The following is a 27,503-nucleotide window of genomic DNA, read 5'->3' as shown; positions in this document are numbered from 1 at the left end:
ATTTAATTCATATTTTCAGATAAGCCTTCCCCAATTATTTCATCCTACATCAAGCATGTCTTCTCCAAATTTGTTTTACTTAAGCTGTGTCAGCAATTACATATTACCTTGGGTTATTCTTCCCAACTTCGTTGAATTTGGGCAAATGGTATATCTTAGTAAGTACTTAATAAGTAGTAGCTTTGGGCCAGGGACTGGGTGCTTCATGAGTGCTATCTTTTTAATCCTGTTATCAAGCCTGTATGGTATTCTCTTATTTTAGACACAAAATTTCAAGATTCAGAGAATCCAACTTGCGCAGGGTCACACAGCTAAGATAACCAGTACTGCTCAAAATTGCTTACCAGGGCTTAAGACTTACTGTGGTACACCCTACAGGGGTTCAAATTTGAGTCCTCCTGTGCAACCTTGGGCAAGTTACTACCCTCTTTAAGTTTGTTTTCTTGACTGAAGGGTAAAAAAGGGTAATGGAGTCATAAAGACATAGTAAGGGTACGACAAGATAGGGCATGGGCAGCATTTACTTAAGCGTGCTCAACACAGGTTAGATGCTATTACTGCTTGGCACGCCTGGGGTTTTTACCTAGATCTGATCCCAAAGCCTGTATTCTTTCCACTATTCCATAATGCCTCCATACAGTCCTTTCTGTCTCGCTCCCATTTACACACAAAAAGCAGAGTGCTGAAAACAGTGGGTGCCCAGGGATTAAGTGGAATATACTTGTGTAATCAAGTATTTTTGCTGACACATGCAAAAAACCAATCTTCATAAATTTCATGCATTTTTGAATTAAAAAAAAAAATCTGAATGATCCAAGCCAGCATAAGCATACCCTCATGAGGGTAAAAAAGGCACATATTCATCACCTGATTGACAAGGAAGTGGAAAGGAACGAGGAACCAACCTTCCCCAAGCATCTACTATGTTTGGCCTCACGGTGGGAGACTTTCCAAATGCCTTTTAGTGTTTTACTACTATATATTTTCTCAGCATGACTGCACATTGTAAATACACAATTGAAAAAGTTGTGACAATCTCATGAAGCATGGTTCTGGGCACCAGATCCAAGATTTAACAGTGGATATTGCCTTTAAAGAACTGGAACACTTAGTTCAGTCAAATGCAGAAGAAAAAGTTTCACTTCTGTTTACTAGTCAAGCAACCAAGTGAAGAAATAAGCATTTTTTTAATTTAAAATGTGTTATATAAAATCCTAACTTTTTGTTGGGACATACTACAGACTATGTATTACATAAAATTTTCTGACAAACTTCCTATAATATTTTTATTAATTTACACTGAGAGAATATAGCACCTTTCATCCAAAGAACTGAAGGTGCTTTACAAACATCAGCATTTAAAAAACAATTACATTTAAAAATCTGGATTCTTGCTGTTAAATCTCTTCGACTCCAGATACACAATTTTCTGGAGGCTGAAAGAAAGCAATTCTATTTCTCACAATGAAAGAGGCTCAGAAAGAGTTTAGATTTGCTTTCATAATACAGGCATCTTCCGAAACCTGGTGCTGGCTTACAAAGCAAAAATACACAAATCTTAATGCTGTCAACAATATTTCAAACCTTATTTCAAAAGCAAAATCCAGGGTTTAAGATGTCAAAAATCTTCCAACAGTCCTAGATATCCAGATGGAGTAGGAGCTGATGCAGGTCGTATATTAGATGTGCTCTGGATCCGGGCTTTTTAGGATCACACCCAAACGAACACATTTAAAGTGGTGAGATTTTTCAGGAAAAAGCATGAACTATAAAAAGCTAGCCAAGAGCATATTAGGCAAAAAAAGGAAAGGGAGTGATTGGCAATTAAAAATAGACAGTTCTCACTAGAGCCTAGGACACTTTATTAGAAACCAAGTATATCATACGCAAATAAAAAGTTATTACCCCCATTAATACAACATAAGGGATTTTACATTCAGCCTAGACACAGGGAGTAACAGAGCCTCCTGCCTACAAACCTATAACTTGCAAGTATCCTCCACCACATGATTACTCTGTATAGTACATAGCCCTTATTTAGTAGAGGAATCCAAATATTCCTTTTAGGCTTACAAAGTCCAATACATTCACTCTCTCTTCCCTTTACATGTCTAATAGTAAAAACTATTTTTTTTTCATGCAAAAAGCCATTATTCAGTTTCAGAGAAAAAAATCAGGCAGAACAGAGATGGGAGTTAAGGAATGGACAGAATATTATTGGCACATGCCCAACTAGTGACAAACAAATGCAATACACCATGACTTAAAAATAAGAGTCACATTACAGGGATAACTAAAATAACTACATCAATCTAAACTAGAGAGTGTCAAATGGAGAGGGCTGGGGGTTATCAGTTTTATTGGTACAACTTAAGAGCAAGCACTTAAATACAATTTACGGTAACAAGAAAATACTGCAGAGAGCTGTTCAAAGACCACACCAAGTTGTCTGCATCATTAATTTCCAGTGTTTCACAATTAGTAAAATACATAGCTACATATCCCTGCAAGATTAATACCTTTCCCCCTGAATTACACTGGGGTCAGGGCAGTGACACAAAGCTACTGACCCAACAGTTCAAGTGTGTGCAGCAAACGTCTTAGCCACTTCTTTCATATAGCTATACAATTAAAAACGATACGAGTAGCTGGGTGGTTAGGAAAAAGAAATCAAAACAGTATTGTGCTCATTTAATAAAAGAAAACCCTGATGAAAAATTATGTGCCAAGAAGTGTAGACTATAAAGATTTTTATTGCATTTTTAGGTTACCTGGAAGTTCTTATCCTCGAGGGGAGAAATTGGTTTTCAAAACTACCTGAACAGATGCTAAAGTGCTTTATTAATTGGCTGGCTTCACAAAGATTCCTAAAAAGACAAAACTTAATTGTGGTGGTAAAGGGATACCAACTATTTCACAAAATGGTAAGTTCCAACATCATTTGTGACCACAGTCATAAGGGATACTGGAACACCTGTCCTTATTAAGTGGACATTGCATATCGAGAATTGATCATCGCAACCCTTTGGATATTTAAATTACGTACACAAAGCCAAAACATGGTATCACAGACCTTTACAAAAAAGGACAATTTGTTTCATTCTACATTTTTAAAAACCTGCTTCAAATTACAGTTCACAAATACAAGAGTCCTGACTTTTCAACCTTTCCAGTTGCAGTTAAAAAATGAACACTTTCTTGAAAGTTAAGGTCAAGTGTTACAGCAAGAGAATGATTCCTATTGAAAAGTACATAGATTTTACTTAACGATATTCATGATAGATTGTAAACTGGATTGATCACATTCTACTCAACTGGTGTCAAATGAACACATCAGCATTACAAGTATTAAATGTTTTTCTATTACTATAGAGGATATAAACCAAAACATTAATATGGCAGTTATGTTCTTTAGGCACAGTTTAGTGATTTTTTTAAAAAATAATTAGTACTGAATTTCAGTTGAAGTTTTAAACTCAATAACCAAAGGGTCGAGGACTCTAAGAAAAAAGAAAAGAATAACTTTAAGCTAACAATGTAAGCTGTTTAAAATTTCTAACACTTTAACCTGTCTGGGTTTTATTTAAGATTACTTTATTAAAAAATACAAGGAATCTGAAAAAAGATCAATACAATTATCTTAATGTACAAAGTCATAAGTTGTAGCAGTTTTTAACTAAAATTTAAAAACACAACAAGGAGGGCAGCCCTTTAGACCAATTTATTTTATATCCATTTAAAATATCATCCAACAAAGGACAATGAAGTTTACAGCTGGGACAAGTATACATAACTCGAGGCATTTGCAGTCCATCATGCCCACTGAATAACAACTTTGCTGCTGAAATTTCTTAAAACTTACCAAACTAAAACAAAAGGCTGAATGATACAAAAGGAGTATTTCAGTGTAGTCTGTTCTGTCAATTGGCTTTTTTAAAAAAGGAAACACATCTTGCTTCCCCCAGACCAGTAAATAAGCATAAGCTACATGCAGCAGTATGAATATTAAGACATTTCTCAAGTCTTCTCAGATGAGTCCAAGGTGGGGAAGGGATGGGGGAGAAAACTGATAGAAAAACATTGCTATAGACACCATAACAAACAATAAATTTAGATAATTTAAAATTAAAAAAAAAAAAAAGGCAAGAGGCAGCATTTCAGCAGCAAAGTGCTTAATAAAAAGTATATTGTACGGGGTAATACACGAAAGTTGGGGTAAGAAGAGGGCAGAAAAATGGGTCAGCAGGATGGGCGAAGGCCTCAAAGGAAATACGGCGTCGTCGTTCTGGGAGGAATAACACGTTCTGAATCTGGAACTGCCCGGAATAACTTTGGTTCTCTTGTATTTACGTCTTTGAAGACCATGATTGAAGCAATATTTCCACAACGATAGCAGTAATTAGGCGCAGACCACACTGTTACCAGCTTCTCATCAAACATAAACTTATAGCCTTCGTGCACTAGTTGGTGTGCTCTGCAGATGAGTTTTAAGTTGTTGATATGAACAAACTGTAATTTAGAAAGGTTTTGTTAAGTATCAGCATGTTTTTTTTTTTTAAATCGACCTCCATATATAAGAAAATAAACATTCAAATACAAATCCTTTTACCAAATACAGTTCTCGTGATTATAAACCCATTCTACAGTTACCCCAAGTAATTTCAATAAGTTATAGGCAAATAGAGCCACTTCGGCCTGAGTCTATAGAAATCTATATAAAAGAGTTATATAGCCACATAATTAGAACTTTCTGGAAGAAAAGCATTTTACAAGTAATATCAGATATGAAAACAAAGTTTTTTAAGCTTTAATAATAAACATTTTGCTATCAACATCTATCATTTACTGAGGGTTTAATATGAGTCTTTCAAAATTTCTGAAAGATTTATTATCCTTCTTTTGAAATTTAAAGAAACAGAGATTCAGTCAGGATAAATAATTTACCTAAGTTATACCGAACCGAACTCTCTGACTCCATGCTGGATCACTTCCCAATATAAGTTCATCCGTGTGTGTGTGTGTGTGTGTGTGTGTAAAACGAAAAATAGCTGAACCTCAAAAAGTTGCCTAGTCACAATATACACATATAATTCATTATGTTGTATATCTAATACAATGTTATAGTCAACTATATTGCAATTCAAAATATATATTAAAAATATTTTTATTTTTAAAAGTTGCCCATCTCGCCTTTGCTATCTCATTACTTAACTGCAATATTTGAAAGAAAAGGAACATTTTACACATATTACCAAGGAGATGCTGAAGGAGGTGATTTCATTATGTCATCTCATCAAATGATTGAGTAATAAAAGATGATAAACTAGATGAAAAATTTGATAGCCACAGCCACCACAGTTTGAATAAACTAGACTAGAATTTTGTTATCTACAGCCACCATAGTTGTTTATGTAGTCCATTAGCAACCACAAACCACTTTTCTGAAAATGTTGGCTTTACCTCATTTGTGACCTTTGCGCCAAAAAGCCAGCCTGCTCCTCGGGGACTGATAGCCCAAGTATCCACATCTTCAGGATCTGACCAAACCAGATCACAAAATGCTCCTTTATGAGGAATTTCCTGATTCCGTTCAATGGTTCGAATTTGATCCAGTGTTTTAATATCGGGAGATAAACCACCATGAACACACAAAATCTGCTCATCTATTAACTAGCAAAAAAAAGGATAACAAAGAGTTGAACAGACATATAATAATAAACCCAGCCACATCTAAATTCATCAATGAATGCTAATGATATCAATATAACTGAGATAGCAATTAGATAAAAATATGCAGAGTGTTGTTATTGGCAAGAAAATGCTTAAAGTTTAAAAAAGATTTATATCAACTTACAGCTGCTACTGTGAGCATGTCGAAAACTTTGGTACAATATCTCCAGGCATTAGCATTACCATATTTGGTTTGGCACTCATCTAGGAAAGAAATGAAAGAGCTCTCATTCATGAAGTTCTGAATCTGCCCATGGTGTTTACATCCAATACTGGGACAACAGAAATTCAGCTTAAACTAGTAAGAGAGTAAGAGAGTTCAGCTTATCTTTATAAGGGCAAAAGATAATGCAAAATATAAAATCTAAAACTAAAGGGTTATGAAATTAATATTTTCAAATTTCTCAATATCTGCCTTACTTTTGCTCAAGGAAAAGTCATATTAATAATCTCAACAGGAGGGGGGAGAGGAAAGTAAAGGGGGAATATTTTAAATCATTTCAATTAAAATATTGAAATAATTAATTTTTAAAAATCTCAATAGTTCTGCTGTCTACTTCCTTCAAAGAACTTCTTAACCTCATTTTTTAAAACTTTTGACCATATAAAAGTTTTATAGAAGCAGATATTTTGCTTTGAATGCTGAGTTTTGTTTCTAATCCCTGAGGTCCTCGGATTCTCTGGAATAAACAACAGATTTTTATATATATATGTATGTATGTATGTATGTATGTATGTATGTATGTATGTATGTGTGTGTGTGTGTGTATATATAAAAGAATATCCATATATCCTTGGTATATCATATATATGAATATATATATATATATGTAAAAGGATATTCATTCAGCTATGTGTATAGCTATGTGTATTCAGCAACTTAGAAATAACTCCAACGTCCAATGTTAAAGGGACTGGTTAAAGCAATTAGCAGGAGTCCCCATGCCCCAGGCCGAGAGCCAGGACCAGTCTGTGGCCTGTTAGGAACCAGGTCACACAACAGGAGTCGAGTGGTGGGTGAGCGAGTGAAGCTTCATCTGTGTTTGTAGCCACTCCCCAGCACTGGCATCACCACCTCAGCTCCACCTCAGATAACTGGGCATTAGATTCTCATAGGCGCACCGGTCTCTGGTGCCGAAAAGGTGGGGACTGCTGAATTAGAGGACACCATACAGTACAATACAATGCAGTTATAAAAATAACATCAATGAAGGAAAAGGGCAGGTCACAATACCAAATGAAAAAAGCAGGTATGATCCCGTATTAGTATGGTGTGTGCATGCACACATGTATGTATACAACATATGAACAAATATACACATACATATAGAATAGATCATCAAACTTGAGTGTGCAGAACATTCACCTTCACTAGAATCAAGGGTCCCACCTCAAAAGATCTGCGGGGGGGGGGGGGGTCCAGAAATTTTCATTTTTAAAAGCACCTCAGGTAATTCCAACGAGGTAAACCGAGAACTATACTTTGAGGCCCTGATCTAGAAAGATGTACACCAAAATGTTAAGAATGGTTCTCTTTCCATGGTAGTAAGACTTGAGGAAGAGGGAGAATTAAAAGGTGAGAAAGTAGAAAAAGATTATCCGTACTTTCTAATTTTATTATAAAGCAAATGAATGACTTGTGTGGCTTTTCTTCCCAAAGACGAAAGTAAAACAATGTTCAGAATCAGAGAAATAGAAGATCTTACCATAAAATCCATACACCTGTGTTATCTGTCTACTCTCATGATTTCCTCGCAAAAGTGTAATACGATCAGGCCATTTAGCCTTTAGTGCAAGAAGGTAAGTGAAGGTCTCCAAACTATAGTAACCTCTGTCTACAAAATCACCCTGTAAAGTAAAAGTTTACAGTTACAAACAATACGATAGCAACAATATTTTTAAAAACTTTTATCAAAGTGTGCAAACTCAGAGACAAAGCCCAAAATAATAAAAATGAAGACTTATACATACTGAATTATTTAGAAATTGTGTTTTAATAAAAAAATTCAAGTTCAAGTATATAAGCTGTTTTTACTATGTGTCTGTGCTAGTCTGTGACTCAGGAGGCCTACGGGACCCTGCAGTGCAATTCTCTCAATGATATTGGCTGCAAAACCACCATTTTTTTCAATTCTTGAGATAACCTACACCAACAGATGTTTCTAAAAGGTCAATGTGTGAATCGAAAAAAAAAATTTAATGAATTTCAAAAATCATTTTAACTGTATCAGAAAAGCTGCCAACTTGAAGAAAATAGTTTTTTGTAAAAGCAAATACTATAAGTATAACCGTCTCAAGCTCAATTTTGTACTTAACGATGGCATATGATGACATATTTACACTTCCCATTGTAATGTTGTACTTGGACTAATATTAGACCAATTGGAAAAATGTGAAAGAATAATAGAAAAGTGACCCAGAAATTTTCAGAAGGAACATGACAAAGGGTTCAGAAAAAGGTCAACAGTAACATTACGTTCCAAAAGAAAAGCAAATATGCACCTGAAGAGCAAATGTGTATGTGTGTATATTCACCAATCCACAGATCAATAACAGATAAAGATGAATACTCAAAAAAGTCGCATAAAATAACAATAAATTAAAATTTATGCCTTAACTTGTGGTTCTGGGCTATTTTTTCAGCCCAACTATTACCAGGTGGGGGGGGGGGGAGCTACGACCCAGTCTTATGTATATAGCAGTTTACTACAGCAATTATTCTCAACTAGAGGGGATAGCAAAATATAGAAAAGTACAGAATTACCTTTTTAAATATTTAAATTGTGATTATCACATGAGAATGAAATTATTATGTAAGTTACATGTAATAAGACGGATCCTTCCCATTTTAGATAAGTACCAGTGTCACTGGTGTTTACATACCATAAATATGTAGTTTGTGTCAGGAACCTGACCTCCGGTTCTGAACAGCTCACAAAGATCGTAAAACTATAAAAGAAATGCAATATATGTTGATTACAAATTCCTGTGGAGGAGTAAAATAACAAGGACAACAAAACATGTAAAATAATAACACTGACAGCAAAACATGTAAAGAAGCAGTTAATTCGGAAGACTTCAATATCTACATTAATACAAAGAAATGAAGTGTAAGCAAAACTGCCAAGTGCACACCACCCAATCCTGAAAAAAGCATTATAGTAAAGCTCACAGTTACCACTGATGTTGTTCTTGGATCATGTTATAGGTAGCCCCTCTCAAATTACTTTCACTTGAGAATTTAAAATCATTTATTAGTTACCTAAATTGTCAATAAGCTAAAATGAAGTAAAAGATAAAAACACAAGCGGATAAGAGTTTTTTCGAAGAATAAATTTATATGACACTTTATAATGTCATGAAGAACCTTCCTACCCGCTACTGCTGGAGCTGTGTACCCGTAGGCTCCACAGCTGTGAAGTGTCTTCTCGAAAATCAATAAAGAACTGCATATTTCACCATATTCTATTTAACTGAATATTGGTAACTGACAAATTTTACACTATTATTTTTTCAAAATATTTGCTGTCCATTTCTACTATGTAGTCTCTCCCTTTGAAAGGAGTATAATTCCAATTTCCCACATCACAGATGTATACATGATGTTTGCATGTGTATCATGTCACTTATATTTTTTATATATTTACATCCACATACATACAGTATGAACAGTAAAAAAGAAATACCTATCTAATACACACACATGTATATATACATGCACACACACATATATGTGTGTTATTCTAGTCTAGTAATTCTACTTCTTTGATTATATCCTAAGGCCAAAAAAAAAAAAAAATTCAAATGCCATGTAAATATATACAAAATGTGTTATAACACCATTTATAATAAAAGAAAAAACCTTCATACTAACATAAGGAAATATCTTAATAAAGTATGATCAACTCAAGGACTTGGACCTCATGCAGTCATGAATAATGATTATAATGGAAACTGTAGCAAAATGGAAAAATGGTTAAGAAAAGAATGGAACACAAAACTATACCTATAACTACATAATTTTACTAAGTAAAAAACTGAGCATATATACACACAAAGTCAGGAAGGAAACACTAAAAAGTTTTATAAAACAGTTGCTTTTATAAAAATGTGGCAGAAGAGTGAGTGAACTTAAACTTTTCTACTGATGTTTATAGAAATATGTTCTTGAATAAAAATTTATAAGTTTCAGAGACCACCAGGTGCTATAGGCATAAAAAAATAAAAAATAAGGGATTGTAAGCTGACAAGGTCCTTGCAATCTATGAGGTTAACCAAGGGTTGCCTCACCTTAAAAAAATATACATATATATATATATGTATGTATGTATGTATGTATGTATGTTTCCATTTGCCCTATGTACATTTAACAGACAATCAAAAATTCTGCTTCTGGGACACATAGTTCCTACTCCATAATGGAAGTTTTTCTGAAATTATTTAATATAATAAACATTTACTGAGAACATGTGCAGATAATCAACTCTGTCCAACATTACTGGAAGCCCACCTAATCATTTCATAAATAATATCTACCATATACTGTATGTTTTTCATATCACAGACACTCTGTAAATATTCTCATTTTAAAACAAAGCCAATCCTGAGAAGTGGATTTTATTTCATAATTAGAGGTAAGGAAACAGTTGGCTTACTCAGTTGTTTTAAATTTTTTGGTTTCAAAACCCATTCAGTCTTAAAAATTAAAAGTCTCCAAAAAGTTTTTGTTTATGTAGGTTATATCAATCAGTATTTACCACATCACACATTAAAATAGATTATTTTTTTAATTCATTTTAAAAATAAATAACTCATTAAATAGTAATATATACATATTTTTAATGAAAAATAAACTGCTTCCCAAAACAAATTCAAAGAGCAGAGTGGCATTGTTTTACAGTTTCATAAATCTCTTTAATGTCTGGATAAATACATCATAGCTGGACTCTCATAACCTGCCTCCGCATTCAAGCTGTTGGGATAGAATGATTAAAGCATAGGAGGAAAATCCAGCTTTCACACAGGTATGTGTTACAAAAGGAAAGAGTATTTTAATTACCATTAGAGATAATGGTGCATATTCTTCTTTTAATATATCAAAACTCAACAAGTGGTCTTATCACATTAAGATAAATTGGTCTAACACGTTGAGTGGATACCACACTGGTCATTTGGAAAATGGAAATGGCATTTCATTATATATTATCAAAAGCTCATATTTAAAAATACATTAATATTACCATTCATCTCACTAGAAAACTCTTTAAATATCTGAAGCTGTTAGTCTCATGGTGGTGGACTCGAATTTTCTAAAATTCCAATTTTTCATTTGAAAACTCGAATTTTGGCATTGGTAACAAATACTGTCAAACGTGTTCTTTGAAATAACTGGCTCCCTTTCCTTCACTTTTGCAAAAATGGTTGCCAAATACCCATAGTTAGTCATTCATCCTCAAATAAAAATAGCGTTCCATGAAAAAAAAAGAGGCTACTCAGCTCATGATGCAAAGAACTGTACAAGCACTTTTCCTTGAGCAAACCATCTTTCTTCAGAACACAGCAGATGTGCTTTATGCATACTTCCTAGTTTATCACATTCAAAAGTATCTACTCAGGGTCGAGAGTTACAATTAATAACGCTGCTTCATCAGGGATATTCTTAAGTGACACTGGCATTTTATTTTACTGTGCATGCATGCTGGGGAAGACAATGACAACCAGCATAGTCTGGTGCCGCTCCCTTGATTTGTGCTGAGGCACCACAGTTTTACTCTCACTCCATTTTGTACCACTTGAAGGACACTCAAGGATCCACAGGCCACACTTAAAGAACTGGTGAGCTAGCTGAAGTGGCTTCTTAAACAGGTGGTATGTAGCCAAGCTAGGACTTGAACCAAGCTCTGCCTGACACTGAAGTCTACCACCTCCTCACTAGATTACACTGTTTCGATGCTTCTCACTGGTTGGCCCTCTTAATCTGAGGATTGCACATCCTTGAGCATACTGAAAATGTTCTTTTGGGCAGAAGTAGGGGTGCAGGAGCAATGTTACATCCTTGCTGAGGTGTACCATGTAGTTAAGCCTACAATGACTGTGTCTGTACTGAACAATTACAGACCTTTGTCTTCTAGTCATTATTCCCTAAACAATACACTATAACAACTATCTACATAGTATTTACACTGTATTAGGTATTATAAGTAATCTAGAGTTAAAGCACATGGGAAGATGTACATAAGCTAAATGCTATACTATGCCATTTCATATAAGGGAGTTGAGCATCCCAGGATTTTGGTATCTGCGGGAGGGAGGTCCTGAAACCAATCCCCTGAGGATACCAAGGGACAGTTGTATATGCTTACCTATATGTTTATTTATACTCATAACCCAATCTGAAATTCCAAAACTAGTACAAGGAAAGACAACTGTACAAGTCCCAAAAGACACATCTTATATTTGATTAAATCAGTAAGCAGACTTTTAGAGGCTCCTCAAGTCCCATGCTTTTGAGGAGCAATTGTTTAAAGAGTCAGCTACAAGAGAAACAATGTTCACAGTTTAGTGGTAGTCTTAAAACATGGGCTACCGGGCACCCAAATGAGTTTCGAATCTCTGCTCTGCCCCTTAATAGGTGTGAGAGTTGGAGCTAATTCTTCAATCTTTCAGTCTTGTTTCTTTCTCTACAAAATGATTCAATCTTGTAGGACTCCTGAAAAAAAATTTTACATGGAATATGTGCAAAGCACTTTGTTAACCTTAAAACACAAGATAAACTACTAGCAAGGCTGAAGGTATATATAATATAGAAGTACAATTTATGATTTTAATTAATTTTAGTTATTTTAAATTGTCTCTAACTTCCTGACTTTTGACCATAGTTATAATTCATATATCGAAAAGTTCTTGATAACATGGGTAGCCCCTCAATTTTAATATTATAATTAGAGGAAAACATTACTTGGTTTATTCCAGCTTTAAGGAATGTGTTAAGAAACCGCTTATATTAATATCCTTTATGTTAGTAAAATACAAATGTTTATTATACTTTTGTTGAGAACTTGACATGGAAATTTTAAGAAATTTATTCCTAAAATTTACTCCAGATAACTAAAATTTTAACAAATCACAGATAACATAATGGGGGCTTCTACTTAGATGCTGATAACATGCAGATGTCAGATATATTATAATTCCAACCATTCAGAAAACAGATTGAAAAAAAACAAAAAGAAAAGAGCCCTCTAAATAGTCAAAATAGGACTTTACTCATTGAGTAGCCCCCAATCACAACTAATTTACCTATATTCCTGTTCCTTTAGGCAGTCATACTTAAGGCAGAGGACTTGCACAGAAGACAGTAAGTCCTGTTGGCATTCATAAATACTATATTGTTCACAATATATTACATCTTATAGCCCCAACTCCACTGTATGCATACAGCAAGCTATGAATGTTCTGGTCACCTTTTCTTCCCCTGTTAAAAATAAATAATTTTAAAAAAAGAACTCTACAAATACACAGAAGTTTTCCAGCTAGGCTAAACACTGACAGAGGTGTGCTCCTCCTGTCACTGCCTTGAAATCCTTAAAAATAAACAAACAAAAACCCAACAGATAAAAAAATGAACTAAATCTAAAAAAAAAAAAAATGAACTAAATCTCTTATCCAATTCTAGCAGTGGTGACTTGCTGTGAAATCATGCACCAACAATTTTATGTTTGAAGCTTTGCTATTCTCACTCCCACTAAGGAAATTGTAAGTTTTCAACAAAATATGACATAACTGAATAGAATGAATAGAAAATTAGTGCCTAAAACCAAAGCATCTCCTATTAATCTAATCGTAATAATTATGAGCAGTCTACATTTGTTTTATATCTCCCCCTTTCCACAGAGCATACTGCTGCATTCCACTTGCTTTGCAAGTACAATTTCAACACACTCTGTGAATAACCTGACCACTGCTTTTATTCACTGTAACAGTAACCAGGAATCATTGGTGTCATACAGACTGAGGTAACCTAGCTAACCATCGGCTCGTTTTTCTGTTTGCAGAAATGGAAACAAACATGGACTATGGATAGTACAAAGCTAAAAATCTGCTCATGAAATTTTACCTGTCCGTGTATGTCTCCACACACTGTTACTGGTGTCGATACTGGCTGGACATTTGACTCTTCCAAGAGGAGGTCACAAACATAGTCACATAGCCGCTGTAGGAAGAAAAGATAAATGCAGTGTTTTACTACAATATTATAACTAATGATCAGATGTCAAAAAGACAAGAACTAATCCTTACATTGTTTAATAGGAAATGAAACTACCCTTTGATGATTCTGGGATTAGATTTCTGTTGGCTTCACTTTCATCTCATAATGCCTAAGGATGATACAATGACAACAGATTCTAGAAGACAGATAGCTTTCCAAGAACTGTAAAATGATGCCTTTCATCAAAAAGTATGAGTAAATAATTTTAACAAGAAAAGGTTCTTATCTGCTAATTTTTTTTAAGTAAGTGGCAAATCATGCACTTACCACATGACCCAGCAATTGCACTCTTGGCAGTGAAAATTTATGATCATAAAAATCTGTACACAAATGTCCATTGAAGCTTAATTTATAATAGCCAAAAACTGGAAATAAAGCAGGGGTCTTTCAACAAATGAAGAGCTGAACAAACTGTGGTCCATTCACAGCATGTTAAACTACTCGGCAATAAAAAAAAAAAATAAACTATTAACACACGACATGGATGAATCTCAAGGGATTTATGATGAGTGAAACAAAAACCTATCGCAAAAGGTTACATAATGTATGATTCCATTTTGTAACATTCTTAAAATGGCAAATTTATAGAAATGGAAACCAGATTAGTAGTTGCCAGGGGTCCATGAGTTACAGGCAGAAGGGAAGTAGGTGTGGTCATAAAAGGACAACATGAGGAATCATTCTGGTGATAGAACTGTATCTTGAATGTGCTATTGGATACATGAGACTGTAGATATAATAAAACTACATATGCCTAAACACACACAAACATGAACAGAAATAAAACTGGAAAAATCTGAACAAGACTGTGGATTGTATCCATGTCAGTATCTTGTTGTGGTATTTGTACTAGAGCTCTACACAATGTTACTACTGGGGAAAACCTGGGTAAAGGGTAACATGGGATCTCTCATCATTTCTTATGACTGACTACATGTAAATCCTCAAGTATATCGAAATAAAAAAGTTAACTAAAATTAATTACAAAATGCAAATCTAAAGTTCAAGAGTCACTCTACTTTTTAAAAATGACCCTAAACATTTTCATTTTTAAAATATTTGTCCTCTGAAAGTACTCCAAAGGTTGCACAGAAGGAAAATGATTCTCACAACAGTGTTCTAGGGAGGGAAGTGTATAGTCCTGCTATACACATAAAACTAGAGGGGAACCTTCCTCCCACCTGAGACCAGCTTACACTATGGCCAGGGACTTTGGTGGATTTTATGATAGGTCTTCCAAGAAAGGAGAAATTAAAATACATGAGCATAATGAAATGATTTTAAACATTAAGGACTCTAAATGCTAATTTATTGAGATAAATGAGACATACACTTTAACAGTTAGACAGCTACAATACTTTACTTGGAGTTCAAGAAATGAACCTTAACTACTTCCCTTAGAAGTCAGGGAAAAATGAGGAACTAGCAAAAGACTGCTTGGGGAGGCACAAAGGAAACCATGAGAGACCAGTAGTACTTTGGAAGACCAGTGGAAAAAAAAGTTTCAAAATAACAATGATCGACTGTGTTCAATGTTGCTGGAAGGTCCAATTTTAGAGAAATCCAGTATAGGACAGAGAGGGAATACCCCTTTATTCCTAAATCAACAAGGGCCAATAGCAGAATACCTTATACTCTAAGACAGAAAAGTGGAATACCAAGTAATATCATAGCATATTTCAGAAGTTAGGAGCATAGCCTTTGAAGTCAAAGAGATCGGCGAACAAATATTGGCTTTACCTCTTAACTATCTAAGTATATTGTCTGTTACTTAGTTGTGTAAGCCTGAGCAAATAACTTGATCTCTCTGTGCCTCAGTTTCCTCATCCACGAAATAGAGATACTTACCTGGGGATATTCTGAAGATGAAATAAGATAGTGCATGCAAGTGCTCTGCAAAGTTGTACACACACACACACACACACACACACTCTCTCTCTCTCTCTCTCTCTCTCTCTCTCTCTCTCTCAATCTATTATATATAAGCATACCCTGAATTATAAAATATGACCTAGAGGGATATACATCAAACCTTAATACCAATTGCTCAAGATGGCAAACAAAAGGAATTCTGCTATTATCTTTCTTTTAATTTTTAAAAAAGCATGGAAAAAATTATTCTTAGAGGAAGATGACACAGATGTATTAGTAAATTATTCTACATATTTTTCTGTAGCTACTGCATTTCTTAAAAAAAATAAATGTTATTTTGAAACTAGCAAACAGCCTTTATTGAAAAAAATACAAGATGCAGAATAGTGTACATGTTACCTCATGTATTAAAGAAACACACACACACACACATATTTGCTTGTATTTACTTGTACATACTTAAACTGCTGTTTCTAGAAGGATCCATAAGAAATTTAACACTGGTTACCAATATGAGGAAGGGAACTGGGTTAAGAAAGACTTAACATCTGTAGCCATTTATACTTTTTAAGTTTGAAACCATATGGGTGTGATACCTATACAAAAAACTTATTTAAAATATATTACCAGAAATAGTCCTTCCAACAGATGGTATTGGGGTGTCTGGATTTCACATGCAAAAGGATGAAACTGGACCCCTACCTCACAGCATATACAAAAATCATCTCAAAATGGATCAATGGCCTAAAAGGAAGAGCTAAAACTATACAACTGTTAGGAGAAAAGATAAGGTAAGCCCTTATGACCTTGAATTTGGCAATGCAATCTTAGATATAACAAAAGCACAAGCAATAAAAGAAAAAAATAGATAAACTGGACTTCATCAAAATTAAAAACTTGAGTTCATCAATAAAGTGAAGCAACAACCTGCAGAATGGGAGAAAATATTTGGAAATCATATATCTGATAGAGGCTTAAAATCCAGACTATATAAAGAACTACAATTCAACCACAAAAAAAGGCAAATAACTAAACAATAGGCAAAAGTCTTCAAGAGACATTTCTCCAAAGAAGATATATAAATGGCCAACAAGCAAATGAAAAGATACTGAATGTCATTAGGGAAACAAATGCAAATCAAAACCACCATGGGAGACCACTTTACACATACTAAGATGGCTATAATTTTTTTAAAAGTGGAAAATAAGTGGTGCCAACAAGGTGATGAAACTGAAACTCTCATATATTGCTGGTAGGGATATAAATGATGTGGTCACTTTAAAAAAACAGTTTAGCAGTTCCTCAAATGCTGAACACAGAATTACTATATGACCCAGCAATTCCACTTCTGGGTATATACCCCAAATAATTGAAAGCAGTGAAAGTATAGAAGAGATACTTGTACATCAATGTTCTCTGCAGCATTATTCACAATAGCCAAAAAGTGGAAACAACCCAAGTGTCTATCAACAGGTGAATGGATAAACAAAACATAGTACATCCATACAAGGAAGTACAATTCTGCCATAAAAGGAATGAAGGACTGATACACGCGACAATGTAGATGAACTTTAAAAACATTATGCTGAGTAAAATAAGCCAGCTGCAAAAGGCCACATAATACACAAATCAATTTATATAAAATGTCCTAAATGGGCAAATCCATAGAGATAGAAAAGAGATTAGTGGTTGCCTAGGGCTGTGCTTTGGGGGAGGGAGAGATGAGGAGTTACAGCTAAGTTTCTCTTGAGGGTAATGAAAATGTTCTTACATTGATTATGGTGATGGTTACACAACTCTGAATACATTAAACTTATTGAATTGCACACTTTAGAAGTGAATTTTATGATATGTGAATTATATCCCAATAAAGCTGTTGCTTTTAAAAAATAAATAATATAGATAACCTATTAATAATAATTACCACCTTGCCCACAATCACTCAAATCTACTTGTGGACAAACTGCTCGTCCAGTCAATTTCAAAAGATCAGTGTTGTACAGCATCCTATTATAATCCATTACACCTGTCATATGTAATTTCATAATTATTTTTATAGTAATTAGCTCCCAAAGTTTACAACCTACTATTTGAATTTTTTTAAACCCTAACTCACTTCCACATAGCTAGGGCTGGTTCCAAAGAACAAAAATGGCGTGTTTGGCCTGTATTTTTTTAGCCTTTCATTACCACATTCCTTCTCCTCATGTTACCAGATTAAAGAGCACTACCCTTTTCAGGTTAGCTTTATTAGGTAGCAATTAATATTTTGATTTTTTTTTCTGATACTGTACAATTTTTAAAATATAACAATATAGTAATGTTTCAAAGTACCTATCTCAAAACCTTACTCACCTTTCTTAGGTATAATGCCTTGCTCAAATAATACTTGGAATATATTTTCAGGTATACTCACCAAACCTTCTCAAAGACAATTCCACCAAAGGTATCTGGAGGCGTGCTTTGGGGTAATTTGTACAAGAGTGGGCAGAGTTTTCTGTTTGTTGCCATGAGGACTGTATGTTGTCAGGCACTTGTTCCATCCACACTCCCTTTCAGATTTCACATCTTTTAAGAGGAAGTCTAACTTCCACCAGCAAAGGTCAGGGCCCATACCATGAATACAATTTAATTCTTCTCCCAAGACATTCTGACACAAGCTGCCAAAGAAGCTCGTCTCCCATTCTTCTTTCCACAATGCATCTCTGGGATAGAAAAGTTCTCAATTTCCTAAAATGCTGACCCTTCTACATACTTAGGAAACTGTTGGTTACTTGTAAATCTGGAGCCTCCATTGTTTATACTCCTCTAAAGATCAATTATTAAAATGTTACCTAAACAAATCTCCTATAAACTCACTCTGAACTGTACTGCCCTTCTTTCTCAATTGCTTTTTCCCAAATTGCACTTGGATGTCATACCATCAACCTGTAAGGGATGTTACAGGAAAGTCCTCTACACAGCTTGTCATTGTGTTGACTACAAACAAGGTGCATAGGATACTGTGATTAAACAGCTGCTTTCAAAGAGGACCCAGGGGAGGAATAGAGGTGATTTCCCTGAGAAGCTTGTTTTTATCATCTTACAGACTGTGAATTTTTTAATTGATCAGTTTCCATCTTTCAGTAAGCAACTAGAAAGCTTAAGGCCTAATCTCAAAGAAGTAATCTGGTCATCATAGCTTTTATTTCACATACTATTCTTACTTTTACTATTGGCTGAATCTTGGTTTCCTATCTTTATTTTCTTTTTGTCTCATTTTTCTTACTTATGCTTAAGAATATAATTTATCTTACTATATTGAATGTATCTCTGTAAACCACTCTATATCCTTTTAGTACAAAGTGAGTTATCATTGAATTAAAATTTGAAACTAATCACAGCAGATTCCTAAGGGACTCCATGGTTCCCATATTTGAATGTGCCAGAATTTGCACCCACATATGACTGGCTCTCCTAACCCATAATACCTCCTGAATTGTAAGTCACTCCTGGTGATTGGCCCATGCCACCAGTACTGATCTGAAAGTAACAAATTATAAATTAAAGAGCATCACTGTGAAACCCTACCAATCTCAAAGGCTAGTGAGTGTCTAGAAAACACATGTAAACTACTCAGGCAGAATCTTTAACCTGAGGCCAATAACCTGAGTAAAGTAACAGCTGACTCCTGTAACTGCCACTTCTGCAGTCCCAACTAAGAATTTAGAGCTAAGTCTCTAAGACGAAGCCACTACCTCCCATCTTTCCAGTTCAGCAGTAGCTTACAAGTTCTTATCAAACAGACACAAAAATAAGAAGTCTTCGAAATCCCAGCACAAACTCTACGTAAGTCAGCCGGCCAACTATGCACACACAGTGGCTTCGCAGAGATGGGAGAGGCTCCTCCAAAGCCCTTCACAGCTTTGTTTTGCTGCTTGGTTTGTAAGAAGTATGGTTTCTCTTACTGCTCCAAAACAGGCACTAAGGCAAGATTCTCAATCTTATCCCAAATTGAAGGCAGACTACACCCATCTCTCCCCACAGTGCCCAACTCATTCCTAATCCTTGACTAAGTAGGGGTTCATGGCCTCCACTCTTAAGAGACCCTATTTCCCTTCCCTACCTTTTCCTTAACATATTTGCTCATGGTTCCTTTCTAGTCTGTTCCTATCCTCCTGTTCCTTCTTTATCCCTCAAATACACTGGGTTTTAAAGTTTTGTAATTCTTTGTTTAGCTGACCTTGCTATCTAAAACATACTATTTCCTTTGTTTACTTTTACATTACTATTTATAAAATACTCTTATCTTAAAAAATAAAAATTGTTTCCAAAATTACATTTTATATAACCATTGTATAGAGTCTTTACTATAATACGAATCACTGGGAACAGTGGAACTCCAAGATGACAGTAATATTTACACCCTTACAGTACAGAAGGAAATATCTGTATCTTCAGTCTAAACTACAGTTTCTCAACCACAGCACTATTGTTGATTATTCTTTGTTGTGGGGGTTTCTGCCCTGTGCATTATAGGATGTTTAGCAACATCTCTGGCCTCTACATCCACCAGATACCCAGAGCAACCCTCCAGCTGTAACAATCAAAAATGTCTCCAGACAAAATATCCTCTTGAGGGCACTATCACCCCCAGTTGTGAACCATTGATTCAGACCCTTCTCCTGAGTTTAATACTATTAGAACAGTGTCTGGAGCACAATTAACAACACATATTTAACTAACTGGTCTGTGTATCTAAGACTTCTGAACATCTCTACCTCAATGTCTTGACTTGACAGCACCTCAAAGTCGGTATGGCCCAAACCAAATTCTCTTGCATTCCTTAATCTAGTTATAATATTTACTAAGTAATCCATGTCAGAAACTAAGAGATTATACTGAACTCTCTCCTCTTCCTCATTATCTAGACTACTCTGTCAACAGGTCCTATTATACCTTCTTCATTTCCTTTTAAACACCAGAATTACTTGTTACTTCAAGCTCTCATGTCACTTGGCCTATTGCTTTTATGACATTTTTGTCCCATTCCAATCCATGGACCACAATGCTGCCATAAAAATATTTCTAAAACCTGTCACTATCCTCCATAAAAATCTCTCAAGGACACTCCTCCTCTGTCTATGGTAGTATTTCTCAAACTCCATTTAGATACCATCATCCCTCATGATTTTGTCATGTTCCTATCACATACAACAGTGTATCCCTATAACAGTTTTCTTTGAATCTACTTCTTTTCAGTCACATTTTAAACAAAGTCAGGATATGTTTTTCTCTAAAATATAAAAACATTCCAAAGTGTTTATACATGTACCCCCTAAAAGATAAACAGTCAAGTTTATCAGCCTAGCCTTCCATGATCTGTTTTCTGCCTATCTTCCCACCACCACCTCCAGCCATACCAAACTGCCTCAAGTTCCCTAAATTAGCCATGTTCGTTCAGATTAAGCTATATCATTACACATGGCATTTATTCTGCTTGCATGTTATTTCCTTCCTACTTTGTCTACCTAAACAAACTGCTCACCCTCTCACTATTTCTCCTTTGTGAAACCATCTCTGGCTCCAGAGTTAGATGCTGCTTCTTCTGTTTCCTAGTGTCCAGCCCTCTATTTTAGCACCTATCACACCATGCGATGATCATTTGTTTACTTCCATCTCCCTTACTATACTGAGAGTTCCTCAAAGGCAGAGAGAAGTACGGGGTTCTATTTATGGACCCACAGGGAACAGCATTTGACATAGGAAACATTTCGAGAAATGTTTGTTGTAAAGCAGTATGCCGTATGATCCAACAACCTTCACTGACTGTCCATCACCTACAAGGCAGTGTTCTAAGACTGTGGAGAATACAAAAATAAATATGATCCTGAACCTCGAGAAGCTTAAAGACAGACATATTTGCTACTGTACAAGACAGAACACTGTAAGTAGTAAAATGGAGGAAAAAGTGCTATAGGGTAAAGGTCAGTATAGAAAAGAAAAAGTGAGAATTTTTTTTCTCAATTAAATCTATGGCATTTTATTTATTTTTTAAATTAAAAATGTTTTTTTCAACTACAGTTGACATTCAATATTATATTAGTTTCAGGTGTACAGCACTGTGGTTAAGACGTTTATATAACTTATGAAGTGATTTCCCTTCCCCCCACCATAAGTGTAGTACCAACCTGGCACCAACCATAGTTATCGACTATACTCCTTATGCTGTACTTTACATGCCCCTGACTACTTTGTAACTGCCAATTTGTACTTCTTAACCCCTTCAGCTTTTTTGCCCAGTCCCCTAACCTCTCCCCCATCTGACAACCATCATTTTGTTCTCTATATGAGTTTGTTTTGTCTGCTTATTTTGTTTTTTTTTTTAGATTCCACATAAAAGTGAAATCATATGGTATTTAACTCTGTCTGATTTATTTCACTTAGCATAATATCCTCTAGGTCCATCCATGTTGTTGCAACTAACATTTCATTCTTTTTTATGGCCGAGTAATATTCCACTGTATATATGTACCACTTCTTCTATATCTGATCATCTATCAATGGACACCTAGGTTGCTTCCAAATCTTGGCTACTGTATATGAAATGTCCTTCGTTGTCTTGTATTATAGCCTTTGTTTTAAAGTCTATTTTGTCTGCTATAAGTATTGTTACCCCAGCTTTTTTTTTTTTTATTTCCATCTGCATGAAATATCCTTTTCCATCCCTTTACTTTCAGTCTGTGCGTGCCTTTTGATCTGAAGCCGTTCTCATGTAGACAGCATATGTATGGGTCTTGTTTCTTCTCCTTTCAGCTACCCTATCTCTTTTGATTGGAGCAGTTAATCCATTTACATTTAAAGTCATTATTATAGGTATGTAGTTGTTATCATTTTATTATTCATACTCTATCTTTTCTTTTCCTTCTTCTTAAAGAAGTCCCTTTAACATTTTTTGTAATACGGTTTGGTGGTGATGAACTCTTTTAGCTTTTTCTTAACTGCAAAGAATGGAAATTTTCAATAGCAAATAAATTCAGGCATGTATTCTGTTGAGTCACTGTGGCAAAAATCACTTAAATTTCATCAAGTCCTGGCTTTGATATGTATTCTGCCTATGACACGGGCTGTGTAAATGATAGAATAGTCATGAAGGTGCTCTGAAAACCATAAGGAGCTATATAAATTCTAGCCATTGCTAGTAATCCTGACTATGGAATCCAATGGAGAAAGTGGCATCTGAACTAGACAGAGATCAAAAGGGGCTTGGAGAGTATTGTATATAGGAAGCATAAGTGGTAGTTAAGAATGTGAACCCTAGAGCCAGACTGCCTAGGTTTGAATCCCACCTCCTCCACCAACTTACTAGCTATATGACTTTGGAAAGTTACTTAATCTGTCTGTTCTTCAGTTACCTGACTGTAAAATGGGGCAAATATTAGTACCCAACTCACACAGTATTAAATAATTTAATAATTGTGCTACGTACATATTAAATAAATAGGTGAAGAAAAAGACTGAGCAGAACCAAAGAAGCAGGGAAGTACAGGGCATGTTATCAGAAGACTGCAGTCCACTGTGCTTAGAATGGAAGGTATAAAGAAAGGTGAGACATATCTAAGAATGCATTATACTCAAATGCAAATTGGCCTGTGTACTCAAAAATAATAAATCGATGAATTTTGATGGTAAAAAATAAAATAAAATAAAAAATAAAAATGCATGCTATTTGCCATCCTATAAAGGCTATTAACTGTATCCAAGAAAGCTCTGCCCAAGGCTTTCCAACCTAATTCATGGATTAGCTGGACATCCTCAGGCAGACTATAAACTCTACAAGGCTCAGTTTCCCTTTCAATAAAGTAAGAAGGGTACAGAAATAGATTAACCCTGACTCTCTCTCTCAGCTCTGAAATTCTAGGAAATGGGCTTGGTAGTCATTAGAGGTATGCACTGTCCCATCTGACACCTACAGCCACATGTAGCTACTGAGCACCTAAAATGTGACTGGCCTGAATTGGGATTTGTCATAAATATAAAATATACAATATATTTCATAGACATAGTACAAAAAAGGGCAAACACTATACTAGGAATTTTATATTGATTACATGTTAAAATTAGGTTAAATAAAATATTACTAAAATTATTTACCTGTTTCTTTTTCCTTTTTTAAAATATGACAATTTGAGGCTCACATTTCTCTGAGTATTTTATTCCTACTGGGCAGTATTATTAAAGACTATTTTCAGAAGACATAGGGGAATGTGATTCTGTGGCCGAAGAGGCAAACAAATACAAGTCATTATCAGAAAGACTTGCAAAAAACGCAGAAACACTCTTCTGGGCCTATACAAAGCCCTGATGTTTCCCTAAGTCCTGTACTGTGTTCAGTTTTCCTTGTAGTACCTGAAGAAAGATACAATGCAAAACCAAACAACTCATATGATGATCAATAAGACAGGCAACAGGTGAGTAACAAGACTAATAGGGATACATGGAAAGATAAATGTATGGAAGGATAAAGACTACAAGATATGATATGAATCTATAAAATCAGATAGAGGCTGAATGAGAAGGTACAAAAGGCTATTCAACAAATGTCAGAATAAAGGAAGGGAGAATTCTTTGAAGCTTTATGGAGGCATTTCAGACAGATGTACGACTTTGCAGAGCACATAGCCTTATACGAAAAACTCAGGGATGGCTAGACTAAACATGAAGGTGAGCTCCAAAAAGATTACATTAACCATTAATCCACAAAAGTGGAATTACACAATTCCTTGTGTTGTACCTTTGAGATAGACATTAGTATTGTCCCAACCATTATCACATTAACTATCTTTGGTTCCTCAGTAAAAAAAAATAAACACCAACTCCGTATGCAATTTTTTTGCTCACATGTCACCTTTAAAGACTTTCTAAAAGATCAGACAATCTCCAAGGTATAGAAACTGTCTCCCTGCCAAAGCACTTAAGTATTCAGTAAACCTGACTTTTAACATTCATTCTAACACTTGGCCAGATATGGAATATGTAACTTCTATGATCAGCTCTGAAAGCTTTATCGTTGATGAGAATCACATGAGCTCTTCTGAAAGCAAGGTTATGCTTTGGTCCACTAACTTGTATATTTCATCCTTATTCCTTGAAAACAGTTAGATTCCATCCAGTACTAGTGATTTGACCATTTCCAATTTAGGTATAGAGAAATCATGATTAGATCTAGAACATCTTTTGCATTTATTATTTTATTTAGTACCTCCGACTTCTAGTCAACTTTAAATACCATGAATTTCTGTCTTTTCTACCAGAACTAATCTTTTCCATAATGACCACTAAGTGGCCTCAATTATTTCTTTTCTTCTTCTGATAGAGAATCTTTTATTTTAGCTTTAAAGCCTCAGCAAAGGTGCTCCCAGAATATTTTCTTGGACTGCCTAATTTTAGTCTGCACTTCATGCCAAAAAGTAGAAACAAAATTAAATTTCTTTAAGTACACCAGAGATGAGCATGCATCACAAGCAAATTAATCTGATAAAAACATTTCAAAGACAAAGAAAAAAGCCTCTACCTATAAAAAAAAACTTTCCCCAGGAGTTGCTTAGATTTGTTTTTAAAGTATATTAAGAAATAGGTACACTCTAAGTACAGTCCAGTTGCATTGTAAGGGGGAAATGAAATGGTTTAATAATTATATTTCCTTATGGTAGGAAGGAAATTTAATGTTTTTCAAACCAAGAGGTCTAAAAAAAATCCAACTGATTATCATCCAAATAATTTCAATCTCAATTTCAAGTTAATATTGAGACACATTTTCATAATAAGCAACTTTATTAATTATAAATACAAAGCTTAAAACAGCTTTACATATGTTGAAGAACAGAAAATTTCACATCAGTTCACTGACATGCAAAAAACTGCTTCACCCATGGGATTAATAACACTACCAAAAGAAGTCCGGTTAGATTTCCGTGAACTGGACACCACTGTTTGTATTTATTGAGGGCCTACTAAATTATCCACTTAAGTTGTTTTCTAAAAAAGCATAGAGCAGAAAGAAGCCATGAAGAACTCGGATGAGCATGAAAGTTGCATTTTTACTAACATTGGCTTTGCCCTCATTTTAATTAAATTAATCCTATTAAGTGGGAAATGCATGAGAATGACTCCCCTATCACACAGCACATAAAATTTACCTGTAAGTGCAAATAAGTTACATTCACAACAGCTCCTTTGGCTTCCCACATTTTGCATACTTGTTGACTGACCTTAAATATCAACTTCCTCCACCAAAAGAGACAGCAAAAGAAAAAAACCAGTAACATCTTCCTTAAGAGAAAAAAATTCACGAACAAAGATAAACTGCTTTAAATCCACAACTTGAAGAATAAAAAGAACTCACAACTATCGACAGTTTACCCACTTACCACACAGCGAATCAAAGCTAACTGAACAAATAAAACAGACAGCAGCACTAACCGCTAGACCCTGCTAGACACCTAAGCACTGGTTTTAAACGCACGGGAACGGAAAGACTTGTCAAAGAATTACATTCATTCCTTTACCCGCACGTACATTTACTGTTACTTGGACTCGGCAGTAACAGAAAACAAACAAACAAACAAACCTCTTTTAGCAAACCAAGAAAATATAACCTCGAGTTAAGAAGGGATTATGGGGAAACAACTTAAAAGGACAGAACGGTATTTGTATTTATTGAGGGCCTACTAAATTATCCACTTAAGTTAGCTTTATCCACTTAAATTAGCTCAACCGGATTCACATCCATTTTAGAAGAAAACCAACACTCCCGAAAAGCAATCGGGAGGAGCGGGAGGCAAAGAGGGACGACTTGACGTTCTCTCACATCCCGTCCAAACCGCTCTGGCCCACCGTGTCCCCAGTCCTCAAGAACCTAAACACACTGGGGCCGCGCTGTTCCGGGGACCGGTGGCATCTCCTGTCAGACGCTGTCCACCCAGCGCTCCTGTCACCACCTCTGGGGGCGGGGGGGCACCAATCCCGAGGGCGCTGCACGCTGGGGCTCGGTTCGGACTCCAGGAGCCCGGAGATCGGATCCGGGGAGAGGAGACTTCTAAGCACAGGTGTTAGGGGTCGGAGTCCCCGGGCACCCGAAAGCCCAGAGGGGCAACCCCGGAGCAGAGGCCGCGACATCCCCCGGGATGCCGGCTACGGAACTGGGACAGCATTCTGGGGACTCCAGCTCCCCCTCCCCGCTCTCCGCGAGACGCCAAGTCCGACTGGGTCGCTTGGCACCGCGCCAGGCCCTCCACTGTGACAGGACGGGATGCTGGCGGGGGTCCCGCGGAGAAGGGCGGGCCGGCGGGCAACCCACTGACGGAAGGGGCGAGCCTCGCCAGCAGCGCTCCCGCCCCGGCCCGGCTCACCTTCAGGTCGTTCTCCGGTAGGTATTTGCAGAGCCGCGCTATCTCCACATACTTGTCCAAGTCTAGGGGCGCCATTTTAGCAATAAGAAGCCCCGACGGCGGCGGCGGTGGCGGCAGCAGCGGCGTCGGCGGCGGCAGCTGGAGTAGCGGCGGCAGCGGCAGAGGCCGAAGCCGGAAGTCTTCCTACGTCACGTCCGGCCCGTGAGAGGCGTCTGCGCAGCGGCGTAAAGCTTGACCCGATT

General features: G+C 35.9%; 1 protein-coding gene across 1 annotated transcript; it reads right to left on the bottom strand.

Annotated features, from left to right (window-relative positions):
• Positions 1 to 1,841: 1,841 nt before the first annotated feature.
• Positions 1,842 to 27,433, bottom strand: PPP6C (protein phosphatase 6 catalytic subunit). Its single transcript, XM_016137392.2, has 7 exons — positions 27,262 to 27,433; positions 13,847 to 13,942; positions 8,614 to 8,679; positions 7,437 to 7,578; positions 5,855 to 5,934; positions 5,461 to 5,670; positions 1,842 to 4,509 (listed from the first exon to the last, which is right to left on the bottom strand). The coding sequence occupies exons 1-7, from the start codon at positions 27,334 to 27,336 to the stop codon at positions 4,261 to 4,263; spliced, it is 918 nt and encodes a 305-aa protein (XP_015992878.1). The 5' UTR covers positions 27,337 to 27,433; the 3' UTR covers positions 1,842 to 4,260.
• Between the last annotated feature and the right edge of the window lie 70 nt (positions 27,434 to 27,503).

The sequence above is a fragment of the Rousettus aegyptiacus genome, unplaced genomic scaffold (genome assembly GCF_014176215.1).
Source record: "Rousettus aegyptiacus isolate mRouAeg1 unplaced genomic scaffold, mRouAeg1.p scaffold_m13_p_3, whole genome shotgun sequence".
NCBI classification, from domain to species: Eukaryota; Metazoa; Chordata; class Mammalia; order Chiroptera; family Pteropodidae; genus Rousettus; species Rousettus aegyptiacus.
This window is presented reverse-complemented; position numbering and strand designations above follow the sequence as displayed.